This window comes from Lithobates pipiens, unplaced genomic scaffold (genome assembly GCF_037356315.1).
Source record: "Lithobates pipiens isolate NorthernLeopardFrog02 unplaced genomic scaffold, aLitPip1_a1.2 Scaffold_19, whole genome shotgun sequence".
Lineage (NCBI taxonomy): Eukaryota > Metazoa > Chordata > Amphibia > Anura > Ranidae > Lithobates > Lithobates pipiens.
In genome coordinates, this window is record NW_027507764.1 from 56,917,314 (window position 1) to 56,936,029 (window position 18,716).

General features: G+C 45.9%; 1 protein-coding gene across 1 annotated transcript in view; it reads right to left on the bottom strand.

The window, feature by feature from the left end:
* The window catches only part of LOC143995984 (putative acyl-CoA dehydrogenase 6), a 179,638-nt gene extending 167,245 nt beyond the window's left edge, over nt 1-12,393 (bottom strand). The window contains exons 1-2 of the mRNA XM_077490774.1: nt 12,256-12,393; nt 11,899-12,087 (exon numbers count right to left, since the gene is read on the bottom strand). Coding sequence (XP_077346900.1) covers nt 11,899-12,057 — 159 coding nt within the window. The 5' untranslated portion in view covers nt 12,058-12,087; nt 12,256-12,393. The remainder of the gene's footprint in view (nt 1-11,898; nt 12,088-12,255) is intronic.
* Nucleotides 12,394-18,716: the final 6,323 nt, after the last annotated feature.

Here is an 18,716-nt window from a genome sequence, read left to right on the forward strand (position 1 = left end):
ACTGGGATAAGTGTATAAATGTAGGGAGTACAGGCATACCCCGCTTTTCAGTACACAATGGGGTTTATTTACTAAAACTGGAAAGTGCAAAATCAGGCTCACTTCTGCATAGAAACCAATGAGCTTCTAACCCCAGCTTGTCCAATTAAGCTTTGGTAATAAAACCTGGAAGCTCATTGGTTTCTATGCAGAAGTGAGCCTGATTTTGCACTTTCCAGCTTTAGTAAATAAACCCCATTGTGTACTTAAAAGTGGGGTATGCCTATATGCCCAAAAATAAATGCAGTTTCCATTCCTTGAAATTTGTTCTTTTATTATATAAACTCAAAAGTCCCAGCTTGACTTGGAAGCCCCTCGTAGTATGCAAAGAAACAACACTTTTTTAATCAACGACTTACCACTGCAGACATTTCAAGGGACAAAACTGGGACTCTTCCAGCAGTTATGAAAAATTTAGAACAACATCAAAGGATTCATGGAATCTCACCCCACGATTCTGCACCCCTTGTCACTTAATAGTACAAGGATCTGCAATAGATTGGATACACTCGCTGATTGAAGGTCTGAAGCCGGGCTGGAGGGTGGCCTATCAAGGGGTCCGAACGTTACCACTTTATAAGTAAATTCAGCGAGTAAGATTGGTTCATCCAGTAGATTTGTTTCTATTAAATTGCTCTGCTCTTCTCTAGTCACTAGCCCTGTCCTACCTTCTTTAGAGGCACAAAGTGAATAAAATGTATGAAGACAGAGCCTTTTTCCTATGAAATCACAGTAAATATTGTCTGTGTTCTTCTTATCTCTTCAAGCATCATTAATAAGCTGAGAGCTCGGAGGAAAGGACTTGACACTTGGAATGATGTAATTAAATTGACATTTTCAAGTTGTATGTCTTTGGCATTTCCTAGAAGTTCTGTACACCTCCTGCCTCATATTATTAAAGGTTCATAGAAGAAGATGTTTTAAGCTTTATCTTTTAAAGCTTACTTGTCAATCCAGGTTGAAACATTAAGGAAAAACCGTATGGATAATTTCACTGTAGAATTCTTACACAATAATTCTAGCCGTGGTGTACATACACAGGTTGAAAAAAGACACAAGTCCATCCAGTTCATTCAGGATCATTCCAATAAAAATTTATATTATAGTTTGGGCTGGTGCTGAAATGATGAATTACTGATGGGTAGACGGTTCACCACTACCATGGGGAAGGTGCAAGGTTCCTGGTCCTGACAAGTTAAGTAGAAAACCACCCCAACACTAAAATCCCTGCATCTACAGGCATCCAGGGTCTAACACTAACCTATCTAGTTCTCTAAAGAAGAAATCTGCATACATAACATTTCTGAAGCGTTGGAGGCGGCTGCAGAGGACCAACAATGGAAGCCCCATAGTAACTCTATGGGTGACCTCACCCCATTCCTTTCACAGCCATCAGCCATGTCCTCTGCAGAGCTTCTGCCTCTGGAGACCAGACTGGATCGGCTTCCAAAAGGGTCTTTATACTGATTTCTTCTTCACAGGGCTAGATAGGTTAGTGTTAGATCAGCGATGTCTGCAGATGTAGGGATTTTAGTGTTAGGGTGGACTTCTACTTTAGTGCAGAAATTCGCCAGTCCAAATTCTTTCCAACCACAATACACTACCGAGCCTTTGAACTTAGGTCAGCTGCCTTTGAAGGACCAATAGGAGGGCTTTTCAGTAAGCCAGCCCCTGTACTATAAAAGGGAGTGGTCACAGAAGCCATATTGACAACATGCTGTAATGTCATGCATCCTATCTGTGATAGGGAAAGCATAGGGATGACTGCTGACAGATAACACAGGGAAAGACAAAAAAATGGAAAAAGAAATTACACTCAGAGGTTTCTATGGCAGCTGACACATCAGTTGACACAATGACGTAACAAGCACAGGCTCCGCCTAGTGGAAGCGAAGCCTCTGCTCATGAAGTCATTGTGTTCTTACATCCAGGAAGCAATCTGTCTATTTCCCAGGGGCGGTTGTTATACACAAGCACTTTGATAATTCTGAATGTGTGACATTGAGCTGTGACCGACCACGAGTTTACATGTGTGACCCACTAGGAGAGCTATATCTGATATGCTAATAACCTGATCATTCTTAGTGGAGAGGTGTCCATCTTACTGACTTGTGTGTTCTATCCATACAAGCGTGATTGACTACTTATCGATGGTATGAGAGGCCATTCAATCTGGTAAGCGGGTACGCCCCTTTTTACAGTGGTGGATCACAGGAAAATTGGGTGTTTCACAGATTGTTGTATGGCGATTCTCTCATCAAAGAGGATTTTGGATTGTCATTGTGGTGTTGTCAGGGCTGGGCTCAGCCCTTCCTTTTCTGAGCTGGCCGCTCAGCTGTCGGCTGATTGCCAGCTCCCATCACTCTCCACAGTTACTCAGCTGTTGATGATCCTGCTCGTCAGTCCTGCCTACTTAAGCCGTCCAGTCCAGAGGAGCTCTGCCTTCTCCTTGATCACATCACAAGAAATTATTGCCTGAGTTCCTGTTTAAAGCCTGGCTTTGCTCACATCCATTCTGGCTCCAGATCCTGATTGCTGTTCCACTACATTGATCCCTGACTTCTGGCTTGGCTGACTATCCGTTCCAGTTACTGAACTTTGGCTATGTTTTGACTAAGTTTGTTCTTTTTACTTTTATTATTAAACAAGTGTGATTTAACTGTACTTCTGTCACAGCCTGATTTCATGGTTTCTGACAGGTGTTAATATTCTGGAGTGGACTATATATTATTTCATCTTTGTTGTATAAATATATGTGCTTTCCCATTCACTTTATTTCCCTTTAAGCACTGCACTATTTCTGTATGAACGATTAGTGTGGGGCTTGTAGCCACTTTTTACGTCTGTTAATGTAGGTGTAAACCCTTAAGCTAGATTCATATCTAGCCGTTTTCCTACGTGTCACGTTTGTGCAGGCACAAAAGTCCATTCATTTGAATGAGCCGTTGTACCTGTGGGAAATGCAGGAAAAACACCCTTGCACCTTTTCAAAATTGCATTTCCACTGAGAACGCATGGAGCTTTTGCACCATATGGTTTCATGCACCTGAAAATGCGTTGCATTTTCACATGCATGGGAGTGCCATTAAAAATGAATAGCACCCACGCATGCCTGCTAAAGTGAAAAATGTTTTGGCTGTCGGCACATGCAAATGTGTGCGGTTTAAAGGCAATCCCACAAGTGTGAACCTAGCCCTACTGAATGCCATAGTGACACTGTACTACTCTGTGGGGGCGATTAGGTATTTATTTTTTTACACTTTGATGTTACAGTGCTGATCAGTTTTGAATTGTCATGAATGGGTTACATTCATAACAGTTGTGATTGGCCCACAGCTATGACATGGTACAGGGTGCTGCGATTGGCCCAGGTACCATGTGATAGCTGTACAATCACAGCATCCCTATTAGAATCATAGCTGTTATGAATTAAATTTATAACAGCTTTGTTGACCTTGTGATCACATAGTATTGAGCGATCGGGTACCTGGAGCCGCAATCTGCTTTGTTTGGTGGAGTTTCATTTCTTGGAGTTTTTCATCCAGGTTTCAGGAGGGATATAAATGGCTTACACCTATAGCAAGATCATTATCCAACTTTAGCCAAAGCAGCACAGTTTTTATTTTTTTTATTTTTTTTATCTATAGTTGTAGTTTTTTTTTAGTAAAGTTGAGCTAACCATACACCAGTAGAAGTTTGTTGATTGGTAGCCGAGTCCGAACTGCTAGCCTATAGGAAGGCCATGTTACGATTTATGTCCTAATGCCTGTCAGCTGTTTTTGCTGTGAGTGTGCACTTTTTTTTTTTATGCCAAGTTAATAACTATTCAAATGAATGTTCTGACAAAATTTTTTTTCCATCCAAACGTTCCACTGAAACTCTACTGGTATATGACCAGTTTTAGTGAGCTGGCCAGCTGCAAGCAGTTCCGTTCTGAGGGGAACCTTATTTACTTGACAGCAAAAGGGTTAAACGATCATATTTGAAAATAAAGAAAAAGTGTTTGTAAAAAGTCTAAAAAAAACAAAAAAAACCTTCCTCCTGCAAGTTAAGGGCATAGAAAGACTTACCTTAAAACAAAGCTGCCGAGGCTTTGAAGGGCGCATGCACCTGTGACATCACCAGTTGAAGAAATAGTGAATATTTACTAGGGCCGAACCGCGTTTTGAGATTTGTTGTTTACAAAGTTAGAACCCCCAAACAAATCTTTCTTTTTTTTTCCCAGACACCCTAGAGAATAAAATGGCGGTCGTTGCAATACTTTATGTCACACTGTATTTGCGCAGCGGTCTTACAAGCACAATTTTTTGTGAAAAAAATACATGCTTCAAAATTACGCCAGCTCGTGGAATGGCAACAAACTTTGGCACTTAAAAATTACCGTAGGTTATAAGTTTTGAGTTACAGAGGTCTAGTGCTAGAATTATTCCTCTCGCTCCAATGATTGCGGCGATACCTCACATGTGTGGTTTGAACGCATTTTCATACGCGGGCACGACTTACGTTCGCTTCTGCATGAGAGAGAGAGAGAGAGAGCGAAAGAGAGCACGAGAAAAAGAGCACGAGAAAAAGAGCGAAAGAGCGTGAAAGAGAGAGACGCGGGAGAGAGAGAGAAAAAGAGAGACGCGGGAGAGAGAGAGAAAAAGAGAGACGCGGGAGAGAGAGAGAAAAAGAGAGACGCGGGAGAGAGAGAGAAAAAGAGAGACGCGGGAGAGAGAGAGAAAAAGAGAGACGCGGGAGAGAGAGAGAAAAAGAGAGACGCGGGAGAGAGAGAGAAAAAGAGAGACGCGAGAGAGAGAGAGAAAAAGAGAGACGCGAGAGAGAGAGAGAGAAAAAGAGAGACGCGAGAGAGAGAGAAAAAGAGAGACGCGAGAGAGAGAGAGAAAAAGAGAGACGCGAGAGAGAGAGAGAAAAAGAGAGACGCGAGAGAGAAAAAGAGAGACGCGCGAGAGAGACGAGAGAGAGAAAAAGAGAGCGCGCGAGAGAGAGAGAGAAAAAGAGAGCGCGCGCGAGAGAGAGAGAGAGAAAAAGAGAGTGCGAGCGAGAGAGAGAAAAAGAGAGCGCAAGCGAGAGAGAGAAAAAGAGAGCGCAAGCGAGAGAGAGAAAAAGAGAGCGCAAGCGAGAGAGAGAAAAAGAGAGCGAGAGAGAGAAAAAGAGAGCGAGAGAGAGAAAAAGAGAGCGAGAGAGAGAAAAAGAGAGCCAGAGAGAGAGAGAGAGCGAGAGAGAGAGAGAGCGAGAGAGAGAGAGAAAAATAGAGCCAGAGGGAGAGAGAAAAAGAGAGCCAGAGGGAGAGAGAAAAAGAGAGCCAGAGGGAGAGAGAAAAAGAGAGCCAGAGGGAGAGAGAAAAAGAGCGGGAGAGAGAGAGGGAGAGAAGGGGGAGAGAGATTTAAAAGAAAAAAATAAATAATAATTTCCCCCTTTAAGACCATTGGGTGGAAGTAACGTTTGACGTTGCTTCCATCATCCAAGGTTATGGAGCCGAGGGGGGGCATCTTTCCCTCACTCCAGGCCTGTGAGGGGACAGGATTGGATCTTTTCCGCCGCTACCGAGACAAACGTAGCGAGGCGGGAGGGCACCTCTCCCACCACTGATAAAAAGCGATCCTGCGGCAAATCCGCCACAGAGACCACTATTATCTGAAAGCAGACTGCTTGCCACTTAAGAGGATACCGGGGTTATGGCAGCTACTACTGCTTTCAACTCAGTGCACAAGCACAGCATTTCCTCCTGCCTATTCATAATGAGCCACACACACACACACACACACACACACACACACACACACACCTTGTGCCTACAGTGGTGGAGGAAGGAGGGAGAGTTATACAATCAGTGATGGAGATTTCCTCTGTAGGGGGGCTCAGGATGTGACAGTGAAAGTGCTTTCAATGGAACAAATGTCCTGACATTTCCAGAGACTAATATTGCAGCTGCCCCTTTCTACATATGAATCCATTTGTATTTAACATAACTCCAGCCCGAGCGCAGTTATCAGAACACAGTAAAGCTAAACATAGCAGCCCCCCCCCCTCCCCCCCCCCCCCCCCGACACAGGAGAGCAGTTGGACTTTCTTGCAATATTTGACCATCTGATGGCTGCCACTGCCATAAACATGAATTCTTGGCTCAGCCGAACATCTGTGTTTGTTCTAATGGAAAAATGAAGTGAGAGTACTGGCATATTGCTGGGAAACAATTGTGATTGGCCAAGGTTTTTCTAAACTGCCTTTTTTACTTAGTGGAACTTTAAGAAAAAAATGAAGTCCTGCTAGATCATTTCAGGTCGGCCCCCTTTGCAGGTATAGCATGTAAAACATTAATAAATGCCTATACCGTTTAACCACTTCAATACTGGGCAGTCTCACCCCCTTCCTGCCCAGGCCAATTTTCAGTTTTCAGCGCTTTCGCATTTTGAATGACAATTGCGCGGTCATGCAACACTGTACCCAAATTTGTTTGGCAGAGACACTGGCATGACACCAATGATCTTTGTATAATGTAGAGGTCTGCAAGGGTGGCTTTCTGACCTGAAAGGGGATTGTTCTTCCTACTGACCACCAATGTAAGGGGCATTTTTCCTACTGACCATCAATAAATTGGTTCAAACAGGGGTTCCCCAAGAGCTGAAAATTCCAATTAACAAGCATTGCTCATGCCAAACAAACAGAATTGGGGCATTGAGGGTGAAAAGGAGATGTTTGGGAGATCACAGAGGACATTATAAGGAGGCATAAAAACGCAGTAAGGAATAATTTCATGGAAAAAAATTCAGGGCTATTAAGTCTTGGATGAGAGGAGAGGAGAGGAGAGGAGAGATGGGTGGTCCCATGTTCCTATATCTTTTTTGATAAGCTTCTACATCATACCGGCATATGCCAGCCATTGCTTTCTATAGGTACGCACTACCTGTGGCTCTTGAAATACATCTGAATTATACTTTACATGGCCAAGGCACCTGTGTACACGAGTCCTTAAAGTAATACTAAAATATATATATTTTTTAAATAACAAACATGCTATACTCTCCTGCTCTGTGCAGTGGTTTTGCACAGAGCAGCCCCGATCCTCCTTTTCTCTGGTCCCCCTTTGACGTTCTGGGCTCCTCCCCCCTGCTGAGTGCCCCCATAGCAAGCCACATGCTATAGGGGCACTCATGTATGCTCACCACTGAGCCTCGCATCGAGATCAGGCTCAGGTAATGATCAGGGGGGTTTGGGCGATGTACACAGAAGGTTTTTACTTTAGATAGGTGAAAATCCTTCAGCATTTAGAACCACTTATAAGGCTTCTTTTTCATTGAAGTAGTGATTAGCTTGTGTTCAGATCCTAGTCTGGACCCACGTGAACAAGCCTGTACTGGGCCAATCATCTCCTGCCAGAGCATTCCCTGCCCTGCCACTGCATGTATACAAGGGGCATGTACATCTATCCTCTATAACATTATGGCCATCTACCTAATATTTAGTAGGTCCCCTTTTTTTTTGCCAAAATTGCCCTGACCCATCGAGGCAAGGACTCCACTAGACAAAACATTGCATTGCCTCTGCTGGCTTGCCTTACTGCATACCCCGTACTGCATCCTGTGGCATCTCTTCCCCAAGAAAGTGACGTGCCCGGGCATCACCATGATGTAAAAGAAAACATGATTCATCAGACCAGGCCACCTTCTTCCATTGCTCCGTGGTCCAGTTCTAATGCTCATGTGCCCATTGCAGGTGCTATTAACTGTGGACACGAATCAGCATGGGCACCCTGACGACTGCCACTACGCAGCCCCCTACACAACAAACTGCTATGCAATGTGTATTTTGACACCTATCAAAACCAGCATTACCTTTTTTAGCAATTGGAGCTACAGTAGCTCTACTGGATCAGACTACACAGACCAGCCTTCTCTCCCCATGTACAACATTGAGGCTTGGCCACTAAGGATGGGCTCAGGCATGTTTGCAATGTCATGTGCCCACGCCCGCCAGGAAGCTGACACTGTGCAGCGCTAATCACAGGCAATGAGAAATTTCCCGATCTGTGCAGCCGCAGATCGGGAAATGTCTCACTGCCTGTGATCGGCACTGCGCAGTGTCAGCTTCCTGGCGGGCACATGGAGTTGCAAACATGCCTGAGCCCATCCTTATTGGCCACCTATTGACCCTGGCACAGGTTTTCCTTCCTTGGACCACTTTTGGTTGGTCCTGACCACTGCAGAATGGGAACATCCCATAAGAGCTGCAGTTTCAGAGTTGCTCTGACCCAGTCGTCTAGACATTACAATTTGGGCCTTGTCCTTATATATCCCTATTTTTCTGCTTTCAACAAAACAGCCTCAATTTGTTCATATGATGCCTAATATATCCCACTCACTTGAGGGTACCATAAAATAATCAAGGGTATTCACTTTACGTATCATTGGTCATGATGGCTGATCGGTGTATATGTGTGGATGTGGGGTGGCGGGACTCCTCGGTTGCATCTGATAGGCAGTGACAGCTCCCTGGTAGGCTCATTCATTTGGACTAGGATCTGAACACTCCTGAGCTCATCCCTACATAGGAGATATTATCATTCTGAATGACATAAGAAGATGGTTCTTTCCTGTCCTCTCTGCTGAGCAGCTGTTCCTGGGTCTGCATCCATCTCAGAGCTGCATGCAGGCAGCCCACAGAAATGGATGCAGATGCAGCAGCTGTACGGATACAGTCGCATGTCAAAATTTTGACATACAGCTGGAGCGGGTGCACAGATCCAAATACAAACACTATGGAGGAGATTTGGTTCACATATGAGCACGTAGCGGCTCACAGCAAGAGTCTGGTGCATCCCCATTCACCGTTTCAGGTCCAATTTCGACATGGATTTTTGGCTGAATTCAGACCTGAAAATGGACCAAATGAGGCACAGGGCTCCTGTGCAAATCGCACCGGATCCGCTGTGGAGATATGCGAACCGGCTCCATAGAGATATGCAGAGATATGTGAACCGGCTCTCCTGCTGTGCAAATTGCATGCGGGGAAACCACATCCAACTCACAATAGTGTGAACCCAGCCTCACTAAAATTGGTGCCTACAGAAAGTGGTGCAGCTGTGCATGGTAGCCAATCAGCTTCTAACTTCAGCTTATTGAATTAAAGTGATTGTAAAGGATCATTTTTTTTTTTTTTTTTAAATAACAAACATGTCATACTTACCCCCACTGAGCTAGCCTTCCAATGCCGCTTACTGCGATAGCCAGCTATAGATGAGGGCGGTGGCAAGCTTTTGTTATCACGTGTGTGTTTGTATTGGTCCAGCAGTGCACCAACACCTTTTCAGCCATTGTGCTATTGCTGGGTGTTTGGTGTGCTCCTGTACCTTTATGGAGTGGTGGGCTCCCCTTCAGTCCACCTGCTCTCATTCATCCATTAGAATGCACGTGCCTCCATTGTGGGTACACTTATATTTTAGTGTTAGGACCACAGATACCAGGGTGCTGTGGCTCTCACATGTGTTTGCAAATCCGCGTGGACTAAACCCCTGTTTTTAACGCATACTGTTAGAAAGGTCATTGTGGTTGTCTGCGAGCTGGTGGCAAGTAGGCTTTGGTTTTTTCCTGGGTATTCCCCAGACTTTGTTACCTCCACTGAGCAGCTCGTTTTGAGTGGTCTCGAACATCCTCTTCTGGGGTTCCCCGGCGGCTCCTCTCCGCATCAGATAACCCCCTAGGAGAAGCACTCTCCCACCTTGCGGGTGCGCTCCCGAGTCCAGCATTTGCATCCATAGACATGAATGCCAGACTCAGCCCCGCCCCCCGGCACCCATGTCATTGGATTTGATTGGCAGCAGTGGAAACCATTGGCTGTGCTGATATCAATCTATCCATTCAGGACACAAGACACCAGCTAGAGCTGGTGTGCTTGTCCCCGGGGAGAAAAAGACCGGGTACAGGTAAGTGAAATGAGGGGCTCTGAGGGGCTGCAGCATGAGAGAAGGTTTTTTTACCTTAATGCATTCTACATTCTTACAACCCCTTTAAAGCGGGAGTCCGCCGTTTTTTTTTTTTTTTAAAAGCCAGCAGCTACAAATACTGCAGCTGCTGACTTTTAAAATAATGACACTTACCCGCCCAGCGCGCCCGCGATGTCGGCACCCGAAGCCGATCTCTCGATCGTCTCTCGGGTGCTGCCACCGCCATCTTGGGTATGGGAATCAGGAAGTGGAGCCTTTCTGCTTCATTTCCCGGTTCCCTACTGCGCATGCGCGAGTCGCGCTGCGCAATAGGGATGGTCCCCGCTGTCTCTGGGATCCGTGTGTTTCCCAGCAGGCAGCGGGGACCTTCGGAAAGGGGCGTAGATTCTGCAGAAAGGGGCGTACCTTCTGCAGAATCTACGCCAGAAGTGGGTGCAGATACCTGTACTGTACAGGTACCTGCACCCCCCTCCCCCCTGAAAGGTGCCAATTGTGGCGCCGGAGGGGGGGGAGGGTTCCAATGAGCAGAAGGTCCACTTTAGGGTGGACCTTCTGCTTTAAGTTTTGACAATAAAACCTGGAAATTGGTTACTATGCAGAGCTGCACCAAATTCTGTGTGCACTCGTTTTAGTAAATCTCACCCTGTGACTTCGGATCTGTGCAATCGCTTCAGCAGCACATCAAAATTTTGATATGCAAATGTGTGTCCTTGTAGCTGCTGCGCCTGCATCCGCTTCTATTGACTGCTTGCATACAGCTCGGAGGTGGATTAAGGCTAGTATTAAATTATATATAGTGTAGTGCTGCAAACAAAATGTGACTATTAAGGATGAGTTCAGGCGTGTTCGCAAACAGCATATGCAGAGCCCGCCAGGAAGTCGGCACTGGGGATTGCTAATCGCAAGCATTTCCCGATCTCTGCAGCCGCACTTCGGGAAATGTCTCACTGCTTGCGATTAGCGATCCCCAGTGCTGACTTCCTGGCGGGCTCTGCGTGTGCCTATACAGATATAACTACCAACTCTCATTGAGCCCATCCTATTTGTGTCATAAGAAACTTAAACAAAAGTAAATATAAATCAAGGTAAGTGTAACCAGAATCCCTGTGCTGCAAATGATATCCCCGGTACTAACAGTCCACATAAACAATAATTGCTATAAATTGGACTTGCAGCAGCAGGATTTTGGACACACGTTTTTGAAATCTTTTACAGATTTTTGTTTGTATTTATTTGTTAATTTTGTGTCAGTCTATTCATATGTGGAGTGTCAGTAACTGGTATATAATTTGCAGCACTGGGATTTTGGTTACACTTACCTTGATTTATATTTACTTTTTCTTGAAGTTTTTTATGACACTTATCACACAAATGGGATGCTCTCAATGTGAGTTGGTAGATATATCTGTACAGTAAGGATGAGCTCAGGCATGTTCGCAAACAGCATGTGCAGAGCCCGCCAGGAAGTCGACACTGCGGAGCGCTAATCACAGGTAGGGATGAGCTCAGGCGTGTCCACATGGAACACGTGCAGAGCCCGCTAGGAAGTCGGCGCAGCTCTGCGCTAATCATAGGCAGTGATACATTGCCCGATATCTGCAGCCGCACATCGGGGCAATGTCTCACTGCCTGTGATTAGCGCTGCGCAGACTTCCTGGCGTGCTCTGCACGTGTTCCATGCGAACACGCCTGAGCTCATCCTTAATCACAGGCAGTGAGACATTGCCCCGATGCGCGGCTGCAGAGATCAGGCAATGCCTCACTGCCTGTGATTAGCGCAGCGCTGCGCCGACTTCCTGGCAGGCTCTGAACGTGGTCCGTGCGAACACGTCTGAGCTCATCCCTATTCCTATGTGTTCCGGTTTAAAGGGATGAGGTGGCAACCTTAGCCCTAAAGCAGGAAGCAGAAGCCGTACCTTTCGCAGAGACTCCCTGATGGCTTGGTGCTCTGGGGTGTACAGGAAGCCGACGGCCTGGGCAGCGGATTGGCTGGCTGGGGCTGTGAGCGACAAGAGCCTGTGCGAAGATCCAGGGAGCCGTCCTGTCCGCAGCAGGGAAGACAGCCGGAGAGCCATGGCTGAAGAGATCTGTCCCTGGACTCTGACCTGCAATGTGACAACAAGGACACCATGAAACCATTATATCACCTTTGAACTGCGACACTGGACTGACATAAAGTTGTGTAGTGAAGGAGGACCCTGCACAGAGCGCACACAGGACTCGTGCAGGGACAGTTTATTGTCAGAAAGCATTTAGTTGTTGCACACACTCACTGTGACAAGGGAAGCTGCCTACGACCTTCCACAATAACCCACTTCCTGGAGACTGACCAATCACAGAGCCTCCCTCCACTTGTCACATAATGAGGGAGGTGCTCACCAGTGTAAACAGAGCTGTGTGCTGTGTGATTCCTGTTCAGTCAATATTACTATTGACTGACTACTGTGTGACTTTCTCTGACAGATAACGTTTATGTTCTATATGGAAACACACCAAGAAAAACAAAAACTTTAATAACTCTGAGGCAGAATCTTAACCACTTGCTTACTTCCTGCCCAGACTGATTTTCAGCTTTTGGGGCTCTGACTCTTTGAATAACAATTGCGCAGTCATGTAACATTGCACTTAAATGAAATTGTTATAATTTTTTTCACACAAATAGAGCTTTCTTTTGGTGGTATTTAATCACTGCTGGGTTTTTTTATTTTTTGCAAACAAATTGAAAAAAGACTGAATATAAAAAAAAAAAAAAAAAAAAGTTTTACAGTCATTGATGTGCACTGATGAGGCTGCACTGACAGGCACTGATAGGCTCCACTGAGAGGTGGCACTGATGGGCATTAAGGATGAGCTCCAGCATGTTCGCACACTCCATGTGCAGAGCACGCCAGGAAGTCGGCACGGCGCTGCGCTAATCACAAGCAGTGAGACATTTCCCGATGTGTGGCTGCAGAGATCGGGCAATGTCTCACTGCCTGTGATTAGCGCAGCGCAGCGCCGTGCCAACTTCCTGGCGGGCTCTGCACATGGAGTGTGCGAACACGCCGGAGCTCATCCCTAATGGGCACTGATAGGCGGCACTGATGGTTGGCACTAAAGGGCACTGATAGGTGGTACTGATGGGTAGCTCCGATGGGCACTGGTAGGTGACACTGATCAGTGGCATTGTTGATTAGGCACTGATTGGCAACACTGTTGGGAAAAGGTAGGTGGCACTGTGGACACTGGTAGGTGGTGCTGGTAGTACTGATAGGTGGCACAGATGAGGCAGCCGCGGTTCTCTGTGTGAGGCACTGATGTCTCTCTAAAAGAAGCCAGTGACCGGCCTTTTTTTCCCCTCACGCTGTCAGCATGAGGGGGAAAAAATCTGTGATCAGCCGCGTCTCATAGACTCAGTGATGCCAGAGCACGCCACACGCGTATCCTGGGTTGCCACCTCATCCCTTTAAACCCAAACACATATCAATTACACAGGTTCTGAGGCTAATTTAATGCAGATAAGGCACAAAGTGAGTTTAATTATCACCTTAATGAGCCACAGAACCTGTGTAATTAATATATGTTCAGTTTTAAAGGGATGAAGTGGCAACCCTATGCGTGTCTCACAGGCAGTTCATGGACAGGAGGACGTCATATGACAGCGTCCCAGCAGTTAAGGCCCACTCTGCAGCCATTCGGCTATAGCGTGGGTGGGAGATGGTTAAAAATTCTGAGCTAATCCCTGGAATTTATAAAGAGTGTGCATAGTAGTTCAGCAAATGGGACAATTTACCTCAGATTTCTGCATGTGTGTGTATAAGGCCTCATTCATAGGGGGTGCACTATAGCGTATGCCCGTGAAAGACTGTGTTTACCCACACGGGAATACAAAGGCATTACGTGCTGCATCTCCATTCAGGCAGTCCAATCAATGTCAAATGGGACGCAGCGGCTACTCCCAATGTGACATCTTGAGTGGGTGTGAGCCCCCAAACTCACATTGTGTTTGGGGGGCCTGTACTCACATGGATAAACACGGCCCTGCACAGGCGTACATGTGCCCATGATGAAGTGGACCCAATACCCCTTGCACATGGGGACATCCAGTTGCAGTACATCCCTCCTGGTATTTTAGTGCAGGCAGCATGTCAATAGCTACGGCAGGCTGCTGCTGGATGGGACGGAACGCTGTACTGGCATTTAGGGCCCTGTGTGTTCAGTCCCTTACCACATAGGGCCCTACACTTGCTTACTACTCATTGTTCAGCCCCACCTAGCCACAGCCTTCCAGAGACTTCAACAGGCTGTCGGTAAGGATGAGCTCCAGCATGTTCGCATACTCTATGTGCAGAGCCCGCCAGGAAGTCGGCGCAGCGCTGCGCTAATCACAGGCAGAGAGACATTGCCCCGATGAGCGGCTGCAGAGATCGGGCAATGTCTCACTGCCTGTGATTAGCACAGTGATGCGCCGGCTTCCTGGCGGGCTCTGCACGTGGAGTATGCGAACACGCCGGAGCTCATCCCTAGCTGTTGGTATTGGAGGTGGAAGCTGCACCTGTTCCTCCTGGGTGCACTAAAACACTCGGAGGGAGTGCAGCTGGACGCCCCCGTGGGCCTACGCTGTATGTAAATTTGACACCTAATGACAGAACTGACCCAAGCATCTCTCCAGACAGAATGCATTGTGTTCCTTTTAGGCCAGGTTCACATATGTGTGGCCACGGTTCTCAGCATCGGGTCCAATGCGTTTCTGTTCACCGGTTCAGGTGCAAGTTTTTGCCTGAATTCGCACCTGAACCGGACCTAAAGACGCACAGGACCCTTTTGTAATGCTGAAAGTGGCCGCGTGAATAGGGTTGCCACCTCATCCCTTTAAACCCAAACATATATGAATTACACAGGTTCTGAGGCTAATTTAATGCAGATAATGCCCCAAGTGAGTTTAATTACCACCTTAATCAGCCACAGAACCTGTGTAATTAATGTGTGTTCAGGTTTAAAGGGTTGAGGTGGCAACCTTACGTCTGAACCGGTTCCACTGAGGAAAAAAATGCAATATTCTACTTTTGTTGACTGCACTGGAAGGCATGTTATGCCATTGGAATCCATGTTAAACACTGACCTTGCATTTTTTTTTTTATTCAGAATAAAAAATGCATTGGATTGCATCTGCTCTGAATTAGTGCATTTTTATTCTGCATCAAAAACACATGGATGGTGTTTAACCGTTTCACAACTGCCCACCGCACATATACTACAGCAGGGCGGCCACTCTGTGCCAGATCACGCATCTTGCACGTGATCTGATAATTCTGGGTCCGGAGTGCGTACGCGCCGCCGGTGACCCGCTGCCTCTGTTATCGCACACAGCAGGGGGCCAACGGCGGGTATCGATGTCGATGTCCATCGACATCTGCTGATTGCCATTCTGGCTGTGTACTAAACTATCTATGTAAACAAGGCAGACCGCCACTCTGTCAGTAGGGAAGACATTGATCCTGTGTTTCCGCTAAGCAGGGACATGGATCAATGTCTTCCCTTAGTAGAATCACCTCCCACAGTAACCAAGCCCTAGCTAGGAACACATTTTACACTTTGATCGCCCCGCCACTGTTAACCCCTTCCCTGCCAATGTCATTAGTACAGTGGCGGTACATATTTTTTTTAGCACTGATCACTGTATTAGGGTCACTGATACAAAAGAATAAAGTGTAGCGCTAAAAAAAGTGAAAGAAATACAAGAAATAACAATTCCTAAATGGTGTAAAAAAAAAGAACAACAGTGACTTTAAGTCAAAAATAAATGTCCATTAATATCTATCAACTTAGGAGGGCTTTATCTTCCAACACCCGTTGGCAAACACAATGGCTCCTGCATCAGACTGCTACGACATAAGACAAGAGGATGGGTACTCTTACCATAAGCGGTGGACACAAATACCTTATGGTAATGCATCATATGAGCTTGTGAGGCTGTAGTAGACAAGGATGGTAGATGCCAAGCTTGATAGAATCCACGTCTGCTAAGGTCTAGTGATGGACGAACTTCCGATGGGACGTTACACGAACCGCGAACGTGGCCAAAAGTTTGCGAACCACAAAGTTTGCGGCGGGCCCCATTGACTTTAATGGCAGGCGAACCTTAAAAACCTACAGGTCATATTTTCAGCCACAAAATACTTACTAGATGTGCACACATAGTCCCACCACATGGACACTGACATAACAAAAGAATTACGTGAATCTGGGATCTGGGAATTACGTGAATCTGGGATCGACAACTACAAGCATTCTTTTTTTATCTGTAAAATTTTGACAATTCAGGAGCGCATGAAGGCCATGGAGGAGAGGAAAGGTCAGGGCAGGCTATGAAGATGGTGCAGGAGATGATCACCCGAACAGTGATGGAGAGCACTGAGACCAGCACAGTGATAGAGAGCACTGAGATCACATCAGCACAGTGATAGAGAGCACTGACACCACACCAGCACCGTAATAGAGAGCACTGACACCAGCACCATGATAGAGACTGTCCCTCAGTCCCTACACTGATAAAAGACAGCTGCAGAATCGGCAGAAGTCAAGTATAATATTCTTTCTATATTTGAAAGAAAGTAGATTATACATGTATAACCCTATACCAGTCCTTAAAAGGACCTTTGTGGACCTAGTAGCTAGTGATTTTCAGACTGTCCCTCAGTCCCTACACTGACAAAAGACAGCTGCAGAATCGGGCAGCAGTGCACTCGGCAATCACCAGCACCCTATACACCTATACCAGTCCTTAAAAGGACCTTTGTGGACCTAATAGTAATAGTTACTGATTAAACTGACTGTCCCTGCTCCACACAGCGTCCTGTCCCTATACTGACAAAAGACAGCTGCAGAATCGGTCAGCAGTGCACTCAGCAATCGGCAGCACAGCAGTCGGCAGCAGTGCACCAGAACCCTATATACTGTACTACACCTATACCAGTCCTTAAAAGGACTTTTGTAGACCTAATAGCTAGCGATTTGTGTCACTACAGTCTGTCCCTGCTCCACACAGCAACCTTTCCCTACGCTGACAAAAGACAGAATGTAATAATGGCAGGTGTGCACAACAGAGACCTGAGCTACAGTGCTGAGGAGTGACCAGCAAAAGGAAAATATTTAAGGCAAATTTTTACACTCTCCTGAGACCAGAACTTGCTTGATGCCTGTGTTATGTGTAAATTAGCTGGTTGAAGGTAAGTCTGACCATAGAAGGGAAGTTATCTTCCAGAGAATGAAGTATGGGGATATGTCCAGCTCTGCTTACTGAGACTTGTTGCAGTTCTCACCTGACACTAACCGCATTTAACCGGTCTCCAAAAAGTGCCAAAAGTGTCAGTTAGTGTCTGATTTGTCGGCCATAATATCACATTCCTGCTATAAGTCACTGATCGTCACCATTACTAGTAATAAATTAATATAAAAAAAATCCCATAGTTTTGTAGACACTATAACTTTTGCGCAAACCAATCAATATTCACTTATTGGGATTTTCTTTTCACCAAAAAAAGTAGCAGAATACATATTGACCTAAATTAATGAAGAAACTTGATATTTTCAATTATTTTATTGGATACTTTTTATAACAGAAAATAAAAAAAAATTATTTTTTTCAAAATTGTTTATAGTGCAAAAAATAAAAAACGCAGAGGTGATCAAATACCACAATAAGACACAATAATCTATTTGTAGGAAAAAAAGGACAAACTCTAAGGGGGATATGATCAACGTGTACCATTATATAATGGGTCCGTATAGTGAACTTGGTGTTGAGTTATTCACTTTACAGTCAACACAGAGGACAAGGGGGCACTCTTTACGTCTAGAGAAAAAGAGATTTCATCTCCAAATACGGAAAGGTTTCTTCACAGTAAGAGCTATAAAAATGTGAAATAGACTCCCTCCAGAGGTGGTTCTGTCTAGCTCAGATTGCTAAAAGAAAGGCCTGGATTATTTCCTAAATGTACATGTAGCACAGGCTCCTGAAGAGCATGCACTATGTGTTTTTTTTTTTTTTTCATTTAACATTCCTGGAACCGCAGTTTGGTTTTGGGTTCAATTACACCAAATTATGGTCTCAGTACCAGTCTAGCTGGATTGCACTGTGTTCTGCTTGGCTATAGGTAGCGCTGTCATCTCTGGCAGGTGTGAGAACGCGGTTCAGCTGGGTGCATTAAGTGTTATTTTTCTCGGAATCAGCCCAGTGGGAGTGTCATCCTGTTGTGCATTCTGGAAGAGGGTACTTAAGGTACTGAGATCACTGCGGGGTGCCGGTTCAGAAGTGCTTTCTGTCTGTTTGGTCCTGGTCCACCTGACCAGCCCCCAGGGCTTTCACGGCCTGGGGTGCGGATCCATCCAATCCCAAGTCTCGGGGCTGGCTAGACCGAGGCCAATTAACTGAAGGGAGGATTCGGAGGTGGTCCAGTTCTGTGTCATCTGTGGAGAGGCCCAGCAACTGGAGAAGCAACCGGGGAGGACTCTTCCGGAGAAGGCTACGCTGAAGTCTGGCTTCTCAGAAAGAGCCTGGAGGCTTAGTTGAAAGACCCCAAGTGAATCTACACTCATACGGTATCACCGGTCCGGCTGCAAGATACTTGTACCATATGAGAGCTCTCTAAATTGGTCTACATCCTCTGGTTACTACAAGTGTTCTACAACAAGTCTGTGGCAGAAATTTTGCTTTATCTGAGCACTCTATCGACTGCTAGGCCTAGTGAGAGGA